This window comes from Acanthopagrus latus, chromosome 24 (assembly GCF_904848185.1).
Source record: "Acanthopagrus latus isolate v.2019 chromosome 24, fAcaLat1.1, whole genome shotgun sequence".
Taxonomy (NCBI): domain Eukaryota; kingdom Metazoa; phylum Chordata; class Actinopteri; order Spariformes; family Sparidae; genus Acanthopagrus; species Acanthopagrus latus.
In genome coordinates this window covers 11,257,464-11,276,482 of record NC_051062.1, presented here as the reverse complement: position 1 = coordinate 11,276,482, position 19,019 = coordinate 11,257,464, and the positions used below count along the sequence as shown (strand labels likewise).

Below are 19,019 nucleotides of genomic sequence, written 5' to 3'. Positions count from 1 at the left end.
GCTGGTAGAATGAGGTAGCTGCAGTTGTGGTAAAGCTAAAGACTCTATATATAAACAGAGCTCACTTCATAAACATCTTACAGCTACGTTTTCCCCCCTGACTGAGATTCCTGGCCTGCTGACCTCTTCATGGGAATCCCCATTATTTAATTACACTGTGTGAGCACATGACTGGAGTGTCTAGAAATCAATGGAGAGCATCTGTCCCACTGAGATAAGCGTTTACCCAGGAGATGCGTCACGAGCTGTCAAGCTTACATCTAATTAATTAGTCTTGAACCCTCGACCACACCGATCTGACAGCGTCGAGTCATGACTGGCTCTGTTATGTACTGTAGGTAGACCGCAGATGTCTGAAAAACCCAGATGGTTGAAGTATGGTGCCTATGTGGCCTGTTTCCTACAGCCGCGCTCCCCCCTTCTCTTCTTTATGTAGTCGGACCACTAAGAGGCAAATCATTAGGCCGCATCGCCAAGAAATCCTGACATCTGTTTTTTCCATCCTGCTCTTAGCCTTAGCTCATTTCTACCGTGCTGTAACTCAGTAGCGCACGTTTTGTGAGCGCGGGGCTATTCCCCAGCTGACATTACACAGCTGGGCTCGCTTCTGGGCCAGCCGTTAGAAGTTACCCAGAGGTGCTTCTGGAGTTACACACAGCGGGGAGAGGGACAGAAACGAGAGGCTGAGCTGATTAATCGCACCTTCTCCGAGGTGCTTCTGTTCCGTGTCGCTGTTCTTCACACGTTTATGGAGGAAATACGAAGTCCAGTCGTGATTTTTACAGCGTCCCGTGAACGCTTTAGATCGATGGATGTGTCGTTAAAGAAACGGTCACGTCCAAATGCTAAAAAACAAGCAAAGAAAAGACACAAAATTGCTCCAGACAGGTTGCCCGGCATAATTCAAATCTCAGGAATCCCCCAAGATCCAAGACTGATATCAAAAGACGTTATTTACTCACTTTTTTAAAGCTAAAATCTCCACAGTAACTGCTAAGCTACACATGCAGTGTATGGAGAGTGTAAATATTGTCTTTTCAAATCAATTTTAGAGCTCAGGGATTACACCAGACGAGCCATATTAAGTCATTTTCAAGATTTTTCTGGCTATTTGCCTTTCAGACATGCTAACATCTTTTGCTTAGGAGCTGACGTTAAGATTTTGGCTTAGAAAAGGGTGAAAAACATCTAAACAGATCTAGAAAATGCACAAAGGGGCACGTAGACCAACAAGGTTGTAAATAAAGTCTTTTCAAATCACTTTAAGATTATTGAAGCTTCTGTAGACTTTGATTATGCTAGATGAAGTTTATGAAGACATTTAGTCTATTATTCATGTCCCACACTACTACAGTTGTTTAGTGGCAACAGTTTTGCTGCAAAGCTCCAGAAATGTCCAGTGGAAGTAGATAGTGACTGAGTTTTCACATTTCTGTGTGAACTGTTCCTTTAAAGTTTGCCCGTGTTTCCAATTAACCTGTATTCAGTGGAAGTGTTGCACACTGACTCCATTGTTTACTTTTGGCTTTTCCCATCTCTCCTTGGCAGGAATACATGGATGCCAACAAATGCATCGACGAGCTCCTCAAACAGCTCGAGGAGGAGCGGCGTAATGTCCGAAGGTAAGAGTGGCTCTCAAGGCTTTTTTTTGGGGTGGGGGCAGATGTTTTATTGCCTCGGGATATCAACAGCTGCCTGCAATCCATTCCCCAGCCAGAGGCAGCAGAACAATGTTGTTTGGTTTTGAGTGCGAGACAAGCTTTGTACGCTGTTCTTGAGAAATGCTTTTTGTGTTGGAAGCAACACTAAAAAGTGGCAGACAAAGGGGAGACTCTGGTCCCAGTGTGGGGTTGACTGGGGGCATTTCTCATGGAGGTCCATTGCTGCAGATTTGCCCTAACAATGGGGAATGGAGAGCTTATGGAGATGCCAATCTAATGACCTTGTCCCCTCCGTGCTCCTATCGTCCTCGCCCTTGCTGCGATGCACTGCCCCCATAGATATAAGAGACAATTTTTTAAACTTCACCCTCTTTTGTACGGCCCTCTCTCCATCTCAATGGAGCTGTATTCCCCTGGCTCAAAGTAATTTTCCCCCTGAGTGAGCAGAGGAGGGCTGGGGGTTGGACCCAGGGGGGAAAGGGGTCTCAGGGTGGGTGGCTAGGGGGGATGGATGACCACTGACCATCCCCTTTACTAGGCCAGGGCAGCCCCTTAATAAAGGAAGTGATGTGTAAAGGAATGACCCTCTCGTCTGTGTCATCCCCTCCCCTCTTTATAAGGCTGGGGAGTCATCTTCGGTGACACCCAGAGTGACCCAATAGCCACCGAGAACGGGCCAAATGTCTTTGTGGGGGCTGACCCGCGTTTGGACCAGAGGACCAAGTGGTTTCAAAGACATGAACTTGTACTGACTCCAAGGGATTGGAGTGATATCTTAACCATGATCCCACTTGATAGACAAAGGTGTTGACTGAAGTTTGCATGCTAACCAACTAGCCTCACCCTGTCCTGTGTCATGACGCCACTTTGTCCTTAAAGAGGCGACAGTGAGTTACAGGTTGCAATTAGCATGCCAGCATTTGCCAACAATCACAGTTCAGGCAGGGTTAGCTAAGGACCACTAGCTACACGGCTAACTGAGCTAACAGCAGCTACAGTAACCAACAATTAGCGCTTCCTCAAGCGATATGCTGTGCAATATTTGTTCTAATTTGGAAATGTGGTCAGTTCTTACATGTTGCGTCTTTAACTTTTTAATGTTTTGAACTAAAATTCTCACGTATAGAGCCTTTAACCTTGATGTAAGTGATGCAAACATACACGAGCTAGCAGCTGTTACCTTTCCTGCTGTTGCTATTTTAATACCAAGGCTCGCTTTGTGATCTGTAATTGGTTTAAAGAAACAAACGACAATGGCAAAGAGACAAGTACGTTTGTAAAGGCAGAGGTTGCGTCTGTAATATCAACTAAGCCCTGGTAGATCTGAGGTGTTGTTATGTTACCTTCGGACAGCGCTCAACCTTTCATTGAGTTGATTTTCTAATATACAGGACTCTAACCAACTCTTTAATAAGCCTTGTGGACCGGAGAGTAGTCTGTCATTATAAAAGCTGGACTAACTTCAGTGGAACACCCACAGAGAGGCTGTATTGTGTAAACTGACTTCAAACTTGAAGCAGGATTTGCCTTTTCAAGTGCATCCTTTTAAAAAAAACGAGGATCAGATAAGAGTCGTTCACATGCTGCAGCGTTTGTGGTTCAGGATGCATGCTACTACAAGAGCTTCTGCACGGCTGAGGTGCAGCCCCTCGAGCCAATTGGAAAGAAACCTCCATATATTCAACACAGTTTTTAGAAACAACACACCACCAGGGCGGATTTGTACCCATTTTGTCTTGATTCAGAGAGTCGACAGTGATGAATGATTTCACAAAGGCTTTTGTTCGGCTAAAACATAGACCTCATGTTGAAAAAACGCCTCCTACCCCCTTATTAGGCAGCATCTCACGATGCAATAGATGTCTGCCTCCACCCATCAGAATATGGGGCCCATCAATCCATCAAGAGGAGAAAGAGACGCCTTTGCATTCCTCTAGTTCTCTGCATCCCTTCGTCATGACCCACTGACCCGCTGCATTCATGTCGCTCATTGTAACATATTATAGGGTAGTTTCACACTGGCGGAGTACACACATCTGACAATTATGAGTTCTTTTTAAAACTGGACTGTCGTCGTGTCAAATGAACATGCAGTAATTCTGCAGTCTACTTAATTGTGGTTTGGATTTTTGTTCCCTTAAAAATGGAAATTCTGAGACCTAAAGGAATCTGGGCCTACCGTTTGAGCAATAAATGCTCACTGCCCTCCAGACTGAGCGGCAGGACTATATACTAATGGCGTCCTGTTGTCCTGGAGACAATAATAAATGTGTCTGGGACGAACAGAACCTTCCCTGGACCCCTTTTTCCCTGATAATGCTACATTGTGAACTACAAGGAGAGCTAGTTTAGCAGTAAGAGAAGGGAAACAGCTAATAGTTAACAGAGTTAATAGAGCTAACATTGCTAACAGCCTTCCTCCAGAGGAACATTAAGCTTTAAATGATAAACAGGAGGTCATTATGCTAACATTAGTCACCAAAAACACCCATAATATCTTCAAAATGCCATCGTGACACATTGGTAATCATATGAAGGGAAGGTTTTTATGATGCTGCTTCATTTTTCATAACTGCCCTGTAACCACTATCAGATGTCACATTTCAAGCCTGCAGGTGGTGAGAAAGGTGTGGATTAAAAAAAAAACACGAATAGATGATCCAAAGATAAGTTTTCAGCTTGTTTCTGGTTATAGGCCGGTGTCAGAAGCATCTGCTGTATCCTGAACACGCACACACCGACGCTCGGGCTCTCGCGCTCAGTCGCAGCATCATTGCTCGATGGAGCACAAAACCCCAGTGGGATGCTGGCCGGGCTTTCCTGTTCCCTCTATTCAGTGTGACCACGTCCTTGACAGACGGAAACAAAAGCGCCGCGGCACAGTGTCAACATCAGATGGAGCAGATCCAAATTTGGCAACATCTAGATGCGGCGTACAGTAGGACGCTGACCCGGGGTTTCCAGTTGCTCGCGGTGCTCTCTCATTAAATTGGATCAAATGTCGTCTTAATTGTTTCCAGTGTCGTTAGCGGCAGCCTTGAGATGCTGGCGAGGCGCAGTTGGGGTAAAATGGAGTTTATTAAAGACTTCTGCTGAGTGACAGACATGTGTAGGAGGGACATATGGATGCTCCGCCGTGTTAAAAAGCATGACAGGCGGGGAGTGAGTTTGCATGACCTCTTTCTGACAAGCTGCTGTGTCAAGGCACCGTGACTGTGTAATCTTCCCTGTGGATTAAAACAATGTAGATTAGATTTTTTTTTCTCCTCCCTCTCATGAATTGTCACTGTGCTGAGCTGGTATTTGCTTCCCCCCCCTGCGAATCTTCCCCTGACCTTGTTTTTCTTTTAGTGGGTCGAGCGCGGCCGGCATCAGGTCACATGGCCTGAAGCCGGCCTCACCTGCCATTTTCTGCCTGTTGGAGCAGATGGCGTTTGTCTGTGACCCCTTCCACACCTTGGAGGACAAGGAAGGAGCGAGGAGGGATGAGGAGGGTGGCGATGGGGGAGGCGGAGGACTCAGCTGGAGATCCATGGAGCTTAGGACAGGTTGCAGCTGCAGCCTGAGCCGAGAGGACATTAGCGACGACATCTGCTGATCAATAAGCTATTTGTCATGTTCATAGAGCAGTGGCGGGTCGAGAGACGGCATAGAAAGTGGAGGTCAGATCAGATGTGCGTTCAGCTGAGGGATTATAGGTAATAGGACTTTCTTTGTGTAAGTGAATTTGCCTGTGGGCAGAATTGAAAATTGACCATTTTGGTCCCGTTACCGCTCAACATTTATTCCCATTTGCCCTTGTCTGTTCGGAAACTGCTGGATTTGGGAATGTGGATTAAGGATTTGAGAGCAGCTATTGAACACTGACTGAAACTGCTGTTTCTGTCTCCTCTCTGTCATTTTAATTAGCTCATTCCAAATTGTTTAAGCTGCTTGAAGTTACTGAAATCTAACAATCAAAAAAACACTTTGATTGTCCCCTTCATGTAAATCAATTAGAGGACATTAATGAAGGAAAATGTCCTTGCAGTCCGACGAGGACGTCAAGGTTAAACCCGCGAGAGAAAACGTGTGAGTTCACACACCAGAGAAAGAAAGACCACAGGAGCACGAAGCTGGGAAACAGCTTTTCAAATGTGGCCCTTGCTGATGTTACTACAAGGCATATCTGGCCTCAAAGACGCCTGTGTGCTGCCGGCAGTCTGCGCGAGATGAAAGGCTGTAATCCTCGGCTGAAGTATGTGGCGAGGCCTGTTCTGTCGATGAGGAGGTGGATAGGGTTCAGCCTCCCGCAAACCGTCCAACGCCCCAAGGATCTGCTGTCTCGCTTGGGCGGGAGCCATGCATTTTACAACTTTAATTGGATAAGTTGACCGGCCTAATGCAATAATTTGATCACGCTAAGCTCCAAAGAGATCTAATGCACTCCCAAAGTATATTTGTGTGCCCTCTGAAGTGAATGACTGAGCCTAATCCATCCATTAGAGGTCACTTTACGGCCCAGGAGTCCAGAATCCGAAATATCTCAAAGGAGCAGTCAGTGGAGGAATAAGTCGATCCATGAAACCTTCAGTGGACCCTTCAGGCACTGGAGGAATTTGGTAAACAGACTTTTTGAAATTTTGGCGTGTATTTTTCCTCAAGATATTCCTCAGGTTTTTTAACAATAACAAATGCATGATGAAAGTGTGTTGGGGGGGAAACCCCGAAGGCTGGAATAAAAGTTAATTGTCAAAGGAAGCTCAGTCGCTAAAGAAGTTTCTGCAAAACACAGATACGTTCATTTCTGATAATTCTCAGGAGGAGGGAATGGCAGTTGTGTGAGAGTTTGGGAAAAAGGGTTGAGGATAATTGGCTGGCAAGCGAGAGACCGCTGTTTATTTTTAACAAGACGTCAGGACATTTTCCATATACGGATATTTTTGATGAGACGTCTGGAAATTTTGCAGCAGAAAAACAGATATTTCAAACAAGATCAGACGAGGCACTGGTAAGCGTGAGGTCACTGTTCAGAACATCATCTAAACATTTGTAAATATGAAACCTATGGATATTTTAAAAACAAGTTGGGATATTATTCCAGCTTTGTGGCAACACAGGGACATTTTCCAGCTGCGTTACTGGGAACTCCCCAATGCAATTAGTTAAGGGGGTGATACCGCTGGTGCCCTGTTGCTAGTTTGTCCCAGTAAAGACTGACTAAGTCTGTCTGGCTTTGGTCACAGTCGTCTCCCGAGTCCAGTAAAACGCCAGACGCTCTTGTCCCTGATTCATGTATTTGAGTCAGAGCCTGGCTGAAATACATGCATCGCTTTTATGGAGCTTATGAGAAGGAAAAGGTTAATCGAATGGGTTAATGAAGCTTTTTATTGATGCCCCCTCAAGGTCGTTTTCATAGCTGCTCGCAGTGCTGAATTCCCATGCATGGTGAGTGCTTAAGGAATGATATGCTATGTCTGTCCCCCCCACTCTGCCTCCGTCTCCACATATCATTCACCATAAGCCTTCGGTTTATTTCCTGATGCATTCAAGGTTAAGTATAACGCTAAGCAGCTGTCTGCTGCACTTATTCTGAAAATTCTATACTTAGCATAATAGACCTCACCTTTCCCTGCAGATATAGTGCCGTAATAAACGATTTTTGTTGGGATGTAGTGGTTTCACAACATGGATGTGTTGTGTTTTATAGGACTTATGACACGTATTCTTGGCATTTGGATTGAATAGGGGGAATTATCTGCATTCCTCGAAGCAATTAGCTGTGTTTAAGAGCTGACTCTCGCATAATGGCTAATTACTTCTGTTGTTTGTATAAGTGAGTTCTCAGACACTAATTTGAGTGCGCTGTGCCGTGAGAAAAGCACTTTTGATTGGGCATTGTCTCAGAATATTACAGTTTTTATCTGATTTCTGTCACTCTGGCACTGGCGGTTTTCTACGTTTCGCTAAATGACGGTTTGCACAACATTCAGGTCTATTAACTTCAGTTGAGTTCCTCTGCATTGTGCAATGAAAAAGGTTTTATTATCAAGATCAGCCTGGGGAGAATGTGCGAGGACACTCCTTTTGTGCTCATGAAAGCGTGCGGTTATTTTGACTAAAACATGTGCAGTGCAGCACTTTGGAAAACATCCCCACATTAAGATAAGGAGCAGCGACAGAACCTGTGTGGTTTCTTATTGTTGATAGATCCTGTGTGGTTTGGACTGTTGACAGATCCCGTGTGGTTTTGGCTGGTTGAAGTCACAGTGGTTGCATCCATGCTATTTACCTCCATCTCAGGGCTCTTCCGAGAAAAAAAAACATCCTCTCATCTCTCTGAGCAAACAGGAAGGGGTGAAAATGTGCGAAATTCATAACATTTCAGGCCTCTATGTCATACGAGTCTCTTGATGGTGCAACGATTTCTCAAATCTGATTTTTTCTTCAAACGCATCAAACAAAAACATATCTTAACACGTGTATTTTGAGACACTGAAGTCAGTGTAAGCATGTTCATTTGAATTGCCATTTCTCAGGGTTGTGGATGAGCTTGGTTGCTTTACAGCACAACACAAGAGGGTCTTATGACGGTCTTATTATTTTTTCTGTATTCAAAAGTCAGTGAACTATATTGAATTTTAACTAAAGTAACCACTTTAAACAGGTGTCAGCATCTATCGGTTGTTACATTCAGCTCTGCTTGGTTGCTTCACGGCCCTAAACCTTTTAAAAATAGACACATAATCTACCAACACCGATGAGTATTTCTGAACAAATGTTGGCCCTTATTCGTCTGTACACTGTATTACGCAACCAGGCCTTATTTAGGGGATATTTAGTTGCTTTATGGTGCAGAAAAGGGCCGCTGTGTTAAATGAACTGCGTTAGAATGAATGAACTCAAACACATTGATTTCGCAAAACTGTAAGGTAGCTAACTTTAGCTAACTCAACGATTGTTCATCAGTCAATACACCACATTTTCCATTTCTAATGTAGCTGTTTCTTCTATTTGCAGTGAAATGAGTAGAACACGATGAAGAAGGGCCTCCTTGTGACGGGAAACAAAAGGCTTTTGTTGCAGTAAAAAAAAAATGTGTTACTGCTAAAACCAACAGTACCACCAGTGTGAGCGAGAAGGATGCCACTAAATTAGCCCCGGCATAATGGCCCCGCTTGTTTACCATAATCACACGAGGAATGTTTAAGTAATTCTTTAAGATTTGCAGAAGATTAATTAGAGATTAACTCCATCAGCATTAATCCTGCTCATTCCAGTCTCCAAGCGTTTCCTGAGTTGCACGAGGAGGGGAAAAAAAAAAAAAAAAAAAAAATCTCGCCCCGGCTGATGAAGTCTCGCTGGACCACCATCCCGCCAGCCGTTCCGCCCCCATCCTCCCCCCACCACCCCTGACCCCCCGGCCTAATGAAACATGACGGAGGTGCATTATCGCTTTCATTGTATTACACACTTCATCTTGCCACACAGAAGTTGAACGACACACATATCGACGGTCACACATGTACACACACTGTCTCAGGAGGGGCTCTTTGTAGTTCAGCGTGACCCGTCATGTGATTTGCATCTGTCTGGGCGTTGGCGGTTCTGAGCTGTGTAGATCCTGAGTGGGCTTGTGGTGGGTAAACAAACACGTTGCCTGTCTACAGCTCGGCATTTCCTTTGCTCGTCCTGATAGAGACCCCCCCCCCCCCTTTTTCCCCCCCAAAAAAGAGTCTAGCCATGTTGACAGCTAAACATCTCCTTGATGGATTGTAACCATCCGTAGTACCTCTGATGTGCTTCCAAATGGTTTGACACCCGTTCCTTTCCCTCCGTTGTATCAGACGTTAAATAGCTGTTCTCAGAGGCATGTCTAAGCTTAAACACCGCGTACATGCTAATCGTCTTTGCGGTGCAGGAGGGACGGGAAGGAAACAAAGTTTTTATTCTCCTCCCCCCTGTGTGACTAATGTCTGTCCTGGAACACACACCTAGACGGCGGACCGGGGTCGGGTAATGAGCCTAAGTGACGTGTCCTGGACTCCCCCCACCACCACCACAGGCCGCTTGTGGTCGCTCATCTGTGATCAAGCTGCAGGGGATTAATGTCGCGGAGTCAAAGTGTGGCTGATGGCTGGAGCCCTGGACCTTCCACTGACGGGATGTTTGTACATTCATGTACACACAATGTAACGAGTACATTTACTCATACTTGAGGAAACTTTCGAGCAGCCTAGGCTTGAGTTAAAACATGCGATAAATTGCAAGCGATTACAGCATAAAATGGTTTTGAATCAGCTCCATCTGGATGAGATGTTGGCTGCATGTTAGCGCATCAATAATTTAGCACTCCGAAAGGGGCCTTCTTTCAGAATTAGCACTTTTTGGATATTTTTAGCCCAAAGACACACTGTGAGGAAATTCAAGCTTTGAACTCCCACTTAGATAACATATCTCTGGGTCTCAGTAAAGATGCTGTGGAGACAGGTCTGTGTAGATGTGGGCACAACAGTCTCTGATTTCCTCTTGCTTGACCAGCCTTAGTCTCATTTATATATTTGATTACATTAGCCAGGAGCTGGATTAGTGCAGCTCTTATCCTGACTCTTGTCATCTCCTCCTGGGGCGGTCCAGCTGGTCATGTTGGATTGTTAGAAGATGCTTTTGGCAGTGATCATCCACTGCGGATATTGTTTTCTTAATCCAATTCTTATGAATGTCAGAGGTATAAATGTGAAACATTTGAAGGAGACAATAATCAATAATTTTGTTGATTATAAGGAAAACTTTAGACTCATTCTATGGTACCTGAAATGAGCACTCGCCTGGATTTGATTGGCCAATCCACAGCACTGGAGGAAGTCAGCAAAGTTTAACTTTTCTGCCAGATACGTCGTCGTCAGTAGCCCCATGATGCAAAAAAGCTAAAGTGAAAAAGTGAAATTCCACTCCAAGAGCTCCAAGAGAAACTCTGTCTTTAAAATACTTTCTACAAACCGACCACATCCCAACACAACAATGTACATAAAGTGTCAGGATCTGTACTTCTAACAGCACTTTAGCATTGTTGAATTGCTACTCTCCCTTCAGTAAAGGATCGAAATACTTCTCCAACCGCTGCACACACACGACCACAACCACCAGCATCCCTTTAACCCCGGCCACTCTGCGTTGCAGTTCAAAGGTGCTTACACTCACACGTTCCCTTTGTGTGCACGTGAATGTGCGCTCACTCACGTGCAACCACAACCACGAGCATCCTTTTCCCCTCAGACCACCCTGCACCCCATTACAAATCCATATCGACCCGCCGTCCCTTCGAGCCACTGTCCCAGCACCGTCCTGTCTCCCCCTAACCCCCCCCTCCCTGTGGAATGCTAACCTAGCCTAAGTGTGTGTGTGTGTGTGTGTGTGTGTGTGTGTGTGTGTGTGACAGTGGTGGAGCCAGGCTGGCTGTGTGGGCGGCCGAGTGTTTCCAAACAGTGGAATCTGTCACTGACACCCCTGGCAGAGCAATAAGCAGCGCCTTAATGAGCTCAGCAGATCACTCAGCGCACAGGGCCGACACACACACACACACACACACACACACACACACACACACGCGCGCTCATAGGTGCATGAATATTACAAATACAGACACAGAATCACCTATATAAGCACATAAAAATGGAATTAATGTGCGTAATTATGGTCCTAGAGCCTATATACACCTATTCACCCTGAGATTCTCGTTAAGCAGCAAACATGGAAGAGACGAAGTTAAACAAACAATTAAAAAGCAGGAAATAGGGACTGAAATAGAGACTTTTCTTCTTGGATGCCAAACTCCACTACTTCCGGACTCTGTCGACCATGTCGGCGCCCTTGCAGACGAGAGCCATCGCTCAGCAGTCCGCCTGCCGCTCTTGATCGAATTAGAACGCAACATCGCCTTCAATATTTCTTGATTATGTCACATATGTATGTGCTTGTGCTGACTCAGCCCTCCATTTGTCTTTTTTACCCAAACGGGACAATAGTGTCTAATTGGTGACCACCTGCTCTTAGAATCGAATCACGCTCGCCCTGTATTCAGATTTGCCTGCGAGACAGCTGCACGCTTATGATAAACACAATTACCGCTCTGCGTGACACGTTGGTTGTATACGCAATAATCTGGCGTCATGAATCTTCCTGGGTTTTTATGAGGACAGCCAGCTTTACAGGGACATCTGATAACGAGAGACGTGACGGGACATGTCAATTTTTTTTATTTTTTTATGATCGCTGCTGGCTGATGATGGCAGATTTTCCACCATGAAATAATCAAGCTCCGAACCCTGCATGTGACGACTCATCGCCACATGTTTATCTTCCCTCAATGTGAAGTTTTCCAGCCTCCCCACCGCTCCACCCCTCCTCACCCGCCTCCTTCCACTCTCCACAAACTAATTTTCTCACATGGTTAGTGTCATTGTTCATTTAGGACATTAGTGACAGTGAATGCGGGGCAAAGTGGCAGCGATGGCCCCGGCTCTAAGTCAGCCCAGTCCTTTCTTTTCCCCTCTTTAACTGAGCTCCTGTCACCGAGACCCTTTTAATTCCCCCTTTCACCCCTCCGGTGCCCGCCCCCCTCTCGCACTGGTCCTATTGGGGAGCAGACAATAGAGGGTGTCCCCCTCCTCCTCTTCTGCCTCTTCATCCCCCCTTCTCATCTCCCTGGGCCCTCGCAGGCGTCCTGCCTGGTTGAGGTTGCGGGCTCCAGGCTGCAGTTTGTCACAGCCATTCAGCTGAGACTGACTGTGATTGCGGCAGATGGGCTGGAGCCTGGTCCGCCACTCGGCCCGGGCAGACCCAAGCACTTCTCTCTCTTTCTTTCTCAGCACCCCCCCCCCACCCCCCCCTTTGCTTTCATATTCTTTCCTTCGCTCCCTTGATCTTGATTTCTTCCTCGGTTGTCCCGATCTATCTGTTGTCAGTGCTTTCCCTTTCTTTCTTGGCGTTGTTTTCCTGATAGCTCTTCAGATTAAAATGTGCCGCCAGTTTCAGATACATCAACTGGAGATTGTCTTGTTGGGTCTCAGAATGTTGTCAAAGGTCCTTTACCTTCAAAGAAAATGCATGAAACGTTATCTAACAGCGTCTGAGAGCCCTGATCCCCACACCTCTCTGCAGAACACGCCATTTTTACTAATTTTACAAGCCTGGTGGGTTTACGCACTGATTGGCCAGCTGGATCTGGATCTGAACTTCTGCTTCAACGCCTTGCTCCTCTTCATGACCTTTAAGGGTCGCCCTTCAAAATGTGTTCAGGTGACGATGACATTTTTGTTAACTTTCCAAAATGGGCAATCCAACAATCCCAGTCACTTAACAATGTTTAATGACGTCCATCACTTCTGCTTCTGCTCTTACATCTCGCCTCTCTTGGTGATTTTTTGCCCTGACTTCGAGGGTCGCCCTTCCAAAGACTCTTTTCTTCAAGCGAGGCTAAACAACACATCTTACCTTGTTAGTTTAGAGCTTACTGAGAGTTTTATTTTCAAGGTACTCATAGTTTTTTTTTGTTTTGTGCTCTTCTGAACACTTCTTCTCTAGTCTCTAGTTTCTACCTCCAGAGCTCAGTTAGAAGAACATCGCAAGCCGGCTGCTTCTTGTTTGTTCACGTCCCCCAATTGGCTGGACGACACATCATACCCTGTTCATTCTCATCTTACTGAGATCTTTATTGTCGTGGTACTCCTTGTCTTTATTTTTATCTGTTGTCTCCCTTTCAACCTCGTCTTCTGCTGTCTCTGTGTCCTCTTCGCCACCTTTTCTGCGTCTGTCTTTGTACCAGAAGAGCCCAGTTAGTAGAACATCCCAAGCCTCTTTCCTCTTGCATGCTCACGTCCCCTTGTTGGAGTTAAACCCCCCTCGACTCTGTTGTCACCCCCAAAAACTCCTCCTCCTCCTCCTGCCTACAAACCCCCACCCCAACCTCGCCTCTCCTCCCCTGAGGAAAGAGCCACCTTCACAAGAGGCAGCGGCGCAGCCGTCTCCCTGAACACATGTTAAACGTCCTGCAAAGCCCGAGGAGGAGGGACGTAGTCAGGGAGCTGGAGAGACAGACGAAAGAGATAGAGGCAGAGACAGAGTGAGCAGAGAAATATTCTGAGGAGAGATAAAGCCTGGAGGCGGGGTGGGCGGGAGGGAGGCACACAGAAGAGCCTGTGAGCGTGTGTGCTGGTTAGAGAAAGCACAGCGCAGAGGGAGAGCGTATGTAGCGTGAAGGAAGAGGAGAGCGAGAGCGTCGGGAGAGTCAACGCATGTTGCCAGATTGAGAGAGACAGGGAGGGTAGAGGACAGACGCAACGAGGAGAAGGCGGCAAGGATTGTGAGTGCTTGAGGGCGCAGAGAGGAGAGGAGAGGCAGTTTGGTCTCAGTCAAGTAGAGAGAGAGAGAGAGAGAGGAAGGCAGGCAGGGAGCAGCGTGGAGCCGGCAGTGCTGCATTGTGGATGTAAACTTTATCGTCTGCGGGATCAGTGGGTAGCAGCTGCAGAGCAGGAGGGAAGCGTGCTGGTGGATTACCATGTGTGTCCTCTGAATGCACCAGGATGCTGCATCTCTACCAGGGTAAGAAGAGGACGTTCATCGGCATGCATGCTGCAAAAAAACAGTATTATTTCTACAGCAACTGTCTTGTTGGTTGATGTACATTGTCCTGGTGTCTGTTCAGGCACTTCTCTGTTGTCAGCTTTTGCTCAAGAGGGCTCTGTGATTTTTTTTCTCCTCCTTAAAGAGCTGCAATTATCCCAAGAGAAGGGAGCATTTTTCAGACAGCAGATCTGTACACATGTGCAGGGGATGGTGCCTGCTTTGCGCTGAGCCCGATTAGCCAGTTGTAAGGGGGGATTCGCGTTTCCTGTTGCTAGTGGTAACCGCACGGGGCCGGGGCGCTGCGTAAACCACTTTGATTCTGATTGATAACAGAAGGAAACGGATACCCGTCGTTCAAGCAGAGGTAAAACAATCGAGCGTTGCAGGGGATTTGTGTGTGCAGGAATGTTTTTTCCTCCCACTGCTCCTTTTTCTTTCTCTCTCTCAGGCAGATTAAGATTTTTCTACCCGGCCCACTAATCCCACGCTGAAATGACTGGTTTTGAACTGGGTGCGGATCTGGCTGAATGCTGGAGAATATGGATTACGGGGATACAGCTTCTCTGTTATGAACTCCGCAGCTTCTTATTAATGGGGCGTGAAGTGCTGCAGCACCAGTGTCCATATGTCAAAGTCACAGCAGGTCAGGGGGTCTTTTCCTCACACTCAGCTATATTACAGTGAACAGAGAAAGAGGCGAGGATGCTGGCAGAGAGCGCGCCAGTGATGCCAAACGTGGGATTCTGGACACTGGCTTTGTATTTTTAGCCGGATTTGTTATCTCTAAAAACAGAACTGCAAAGGGAACATGAGAATGAGAGCATGGGAGAGCATGGGAGGTATCATCGCTCTCTTTTCTGGTACTGTCAAAGTGCCAGGGAGAAATGCCATTCTCTGTCTTTTTTGAGGGTTTTTTTATGCCCTGGGAACTGGTGCTTCCCCACACGAGGGCAAAAAATAGCATCTATCGTGGATGCTTTATGGCTGGAGATGCAGATGGATGTTGGCCTATCTGAAATGCAACAATAGTTGAATAAGAGGAGGAGAAAGTAACGTTTCCAAGCACTCATTTACAAATCTAACAACACCTTATAGAGAAGGACAGCAGTTCTAACTGGACTGACCTTCCTTTAACCTGAAATGTTTTACAGCACTACAGTAGTCCTGGAACTCCCATTATTGCCGTTGTAAGTGCCCTAAGCTACGAGACGCTCATGCATATTGCAGGTAAACAGTGATGTTGGCTCAAAACGGAGACACTCCCTCAAGATAGTCTAGTCTTGCACAACAAAACCACTTTGATATCAAATTGTCCTTCTGGGTTCCATGAACCTCGGTGCTGTGTAATCGAGTCACCAGCAGTGGCACAACGAACAAGATTATTGTTGTTTTGTTGGTTTGTCAGCAGGACTGCACAGAAACTACTGAACAGATTTCCATGAAACTCAGTTGGAGGATGGGGTCTCGGCCCAGAATAGACCCCCAGTAACTTTTGGTATGGATCCAGAAAAGGGATGAATCCGGGAAATGTTTTTACTCACATTCTTTAACATTGGTTGTTTTGCCACAACCCACTGTCATTAATTTCTCACGGCATACTACGTGAGGCATGTTTAGGTGGCTGGTGAGTGAGGGCAATTTGATTAACATAGATCCGATGAGCTTAAATTATCGTTAAGCAGTTATGAGTGGTTTAAACATTAAAGGGTCAGTCATGCAGGGCCATCGAGTGTGATATTGGATTATGCTTGATTGAATTAAAGGGGAATCTTTCGCGGAGGTACACACTGGTTGAACATTTCAACATCTGCACAAACTAGAACAGAACCGGATCCAATGTTGTGTCATGAATAACAAGCATATGACCTATTAATCTTTGAGAAGTAGTGTTTTGGTCAATTAAATCCACGACTTTAGGGGAAATTCCTCTTCCCTGCGACTTTGCATCTGTCAACTACTGTGTATAGATAAATAAATAGAGATACTACAAATAAATCTGTCACTGTAGACGGGCTTTATCCTTCGTGTTTTTGGACTGGATACTTACCAAAGCCTACAGTTTGGCCATTTGGTTGCTTTTCTGCTTCTGGTGTCCATTTAAAGCCTCTATTGGGAGCAGAGCAGCAGCCGGTGATATCATCCCCGCCACCAGGGCAGATGTGTTGCTGCACTGGGCAGTTTGAGCCCGCTGCCCCCTGAAACCTACCTGGGGATTACTGGATAAGAGGATTGCCAAGTGGAGGGATTTGATTTTATAGAATTAAAACTGTAATTCTCTCCATCCCGACCACGCTGCGGTTGCAGCCATTTCTCCCACATTATTACTCCCCCCCCCCCTCACCCCCCCGGGCTGCCTCACTCTTGTCCTACCAACACGTTCCATTACTACATGATGTGTCCTAGTTTTGATTTACAAGTCACAAGGCTGGGCCACATAATAGCAGAAGTTGGCCAAAGTCTCACATGGCCTACATGTCGTCGTAAGCTCCGAAGAGATGGGATGCGAGAGCTCCACCAGTTTGGACAGGAAGTGTGTAATGGGACATTTTGGACGCCCAGTCAACAAAATTAAGACCCCTCCAGCAGATCAAACTCCCTTTAACCCCTCCAACTGTTGCCCGTCACTTTGCCTCTCACTCCTCCACATCCGATTTTCCCAACTTTCCCCCCCTCCCATTCCGTCCCCTCCTCCTGTATTCGCTGACCCTCAGCCAGCATATTGGGTTCAGGTCAAACTGAATTACTGAGGAATGTTCCCCTGTTCAATGGCCGGCCCAGTGGGCCTCAGCATGGGAGCACTTCCCCTTCATTGACAGCCAGGGGACTTTCATTTTGAAGGAGGGTTGGGTTGGTGGTGGTGGTGGTGGGGGGGCTCCTTCCAGACAACTTTCCCATATAATTCCCACTGTCTCTGAAATGTGCATTGGTACCGTGGAGCCGTGAGCCAAAGCAGCCGGTTTAATGATGTGTACGTGTGAGGCACATCTCAGGATCTCGCCAGCCCGAGCCTTGTTGAGACTCTGCCTCTGTGACTGCAGGCCATCCAGCTCAATTAAGGGTGCTTTGAATGCATTCCTCCCTTTAGCCTGCTCTACATTTATCTTCCCCCACGAACAGCACGTGGGAACTCTAAAAACAGCCCCGCAGAGCTCTTTCGGGCTGGTATGAACCTGTTTTTGCAAATACATCATCTGCAAAAAAAAAAAAAAAAAAAAAAAAACGAAAATTGCTCAATAAAGGTTTCTGACAGTTTGCCAGGCTGCAGAGAGAAACATGCTGCATTCCCGCTCAAGTCCGAATGTTAACAACTTCTCAACCATCAGATGGCTTTTTTCTCTGTGTCTCCTGTTGGCTTAACTTAGAGTAATGTCACTCAGGGAAAAACATAAAGTTTAATGGTCCGACACAATTTATAACCAATAAAAGGCTTTTTATTTGGTAGCTATCAATGGCTTACTGCGTGCACTGACTGTTTTGCCCAGAGACAAAGCTTTGCCCAGACACCCTCGCTGACTGCTAAGTGATGTCATTAGAGACGGAGCATTTTTGTGGTTTTGTAAACGGGTGAACGTGCTCCATGTGAGCTCACCGAGGTGCGAGGACTCGTCGGTCATTGGGCTTTCAGTCAGTGCTCATACGATGGCCGTGGTGTGTGAGACACAACAACGGCGAAACCAAAGAAAACACACACCGTCCAGTCGGCGACAGTCTTTGTTCATGCTGCTTTGATTTCAAATTTGTTGTGTAGTTGTTATTTCCTGTTGTGTTTTCTCTTGTGTTCATCTGCTTTTTCAGTTCTTTGTGTTGTTTTCCTATCACAACGGCAAATAGGAAAAAGTAACAACAAATTGGAAATTAAGTCAGCAATAGTGAAAACAAAAAATCTGGAACTAAGACAACTTAAAAAAGTACGAGGGCAAATAATAAAACACAACGACATCAACCTGTAACCTCAATGTTCGATCAACAAGCATCATTGCTGCTTGGATGGGATGTACTGTACGGCAGTTGCTACTTGTTCTGTTGTCCAAATTGTCATTGAGATTTATGATTTGTTCTCGTGCTTTCAGTTTTGTTAATTCGATTTTTGCTTGCGTGTTTTCGTATTCGCCATCGTGAAGGGCACCTCTGGGCCGTGAAATGCGAGTAACATCGGAAAACAACAGAAGTTTGGAATCAAGTGTCCCTGATGGCAAAAACAGAAAACAAAACCACAAAGCAGAAATCACATCAACTTCTTGTTAACTTGATAAGGCTGATTTGTTCTATTGACAAGGATTGTTGCTGACTGGATTGGATTTATTGTTATGTTTTTCTCTTTTTTTTTTTGCTTTTTTTGCTTTTTTTGCGATTTGCACTTCAAGGCCACCGTAGCTCAAGCTTGAAACACTGTTTCTCTGTATATAATGCCAGTTTTAGTGTCTTGGCTTGCAAACAAAATATTTTTGTTTCCCCTTGCCGTGAAAGCTTTTGTTTGTATCTCCTGTTTTCATCCCTTAGAAAACTCACAAGAGTTTCAGTTTTTTGTTGGGGGGGGCGGGAATCCTCAAATTGGATTTGTTTTTTAGGTCATAGCCGTGCACGCCAGCAGTTTACAAGATAATATGGTGTTGTCCTTGTTTACTCTACACCCGCCTCCCCTGCTGACACACTTTCACGGCTGCATGCATGTCACAAGTTTTTAGATCAAAGCAGTCACTTTGGAAGCCTTCTCCTCTTGTTTCATATTTCCGTCCTCGTCACGGTGATGCTTTA

At 45.9% G+C, this 19,019-nt stretch overlaps 1 protein-coding gene across 5 annotated transcripts in view; it reads left to right on the top strand.

The window, feature by feature from the left end:
- Positions 1–19,019, top strand: part of LOC119015445 (nck-associated protein 5-like) — a 143,688-nt gene that overhangs the window by 47,739 nt on the left and 76,930 nt on the right. For 4 of the 5 annotated variants that reach the window (XM_037091419.1, XM_037091421.1, XM_037091422.1 and 1 more), the window contains one exon: positions 1,549–1,622. In XM_037091419.1, the coding sequence (XP_036947314.1) occupies positions 1,549–1,622 (74 nt within the window). Of the gene's footprint in view, positions 1–1,548; positions 1,623–13,906; positions 14,241–19,019 lie in introns of those variants that run through there. The other variant, XM_037091423.1, reaches the window with a different exon arrangement.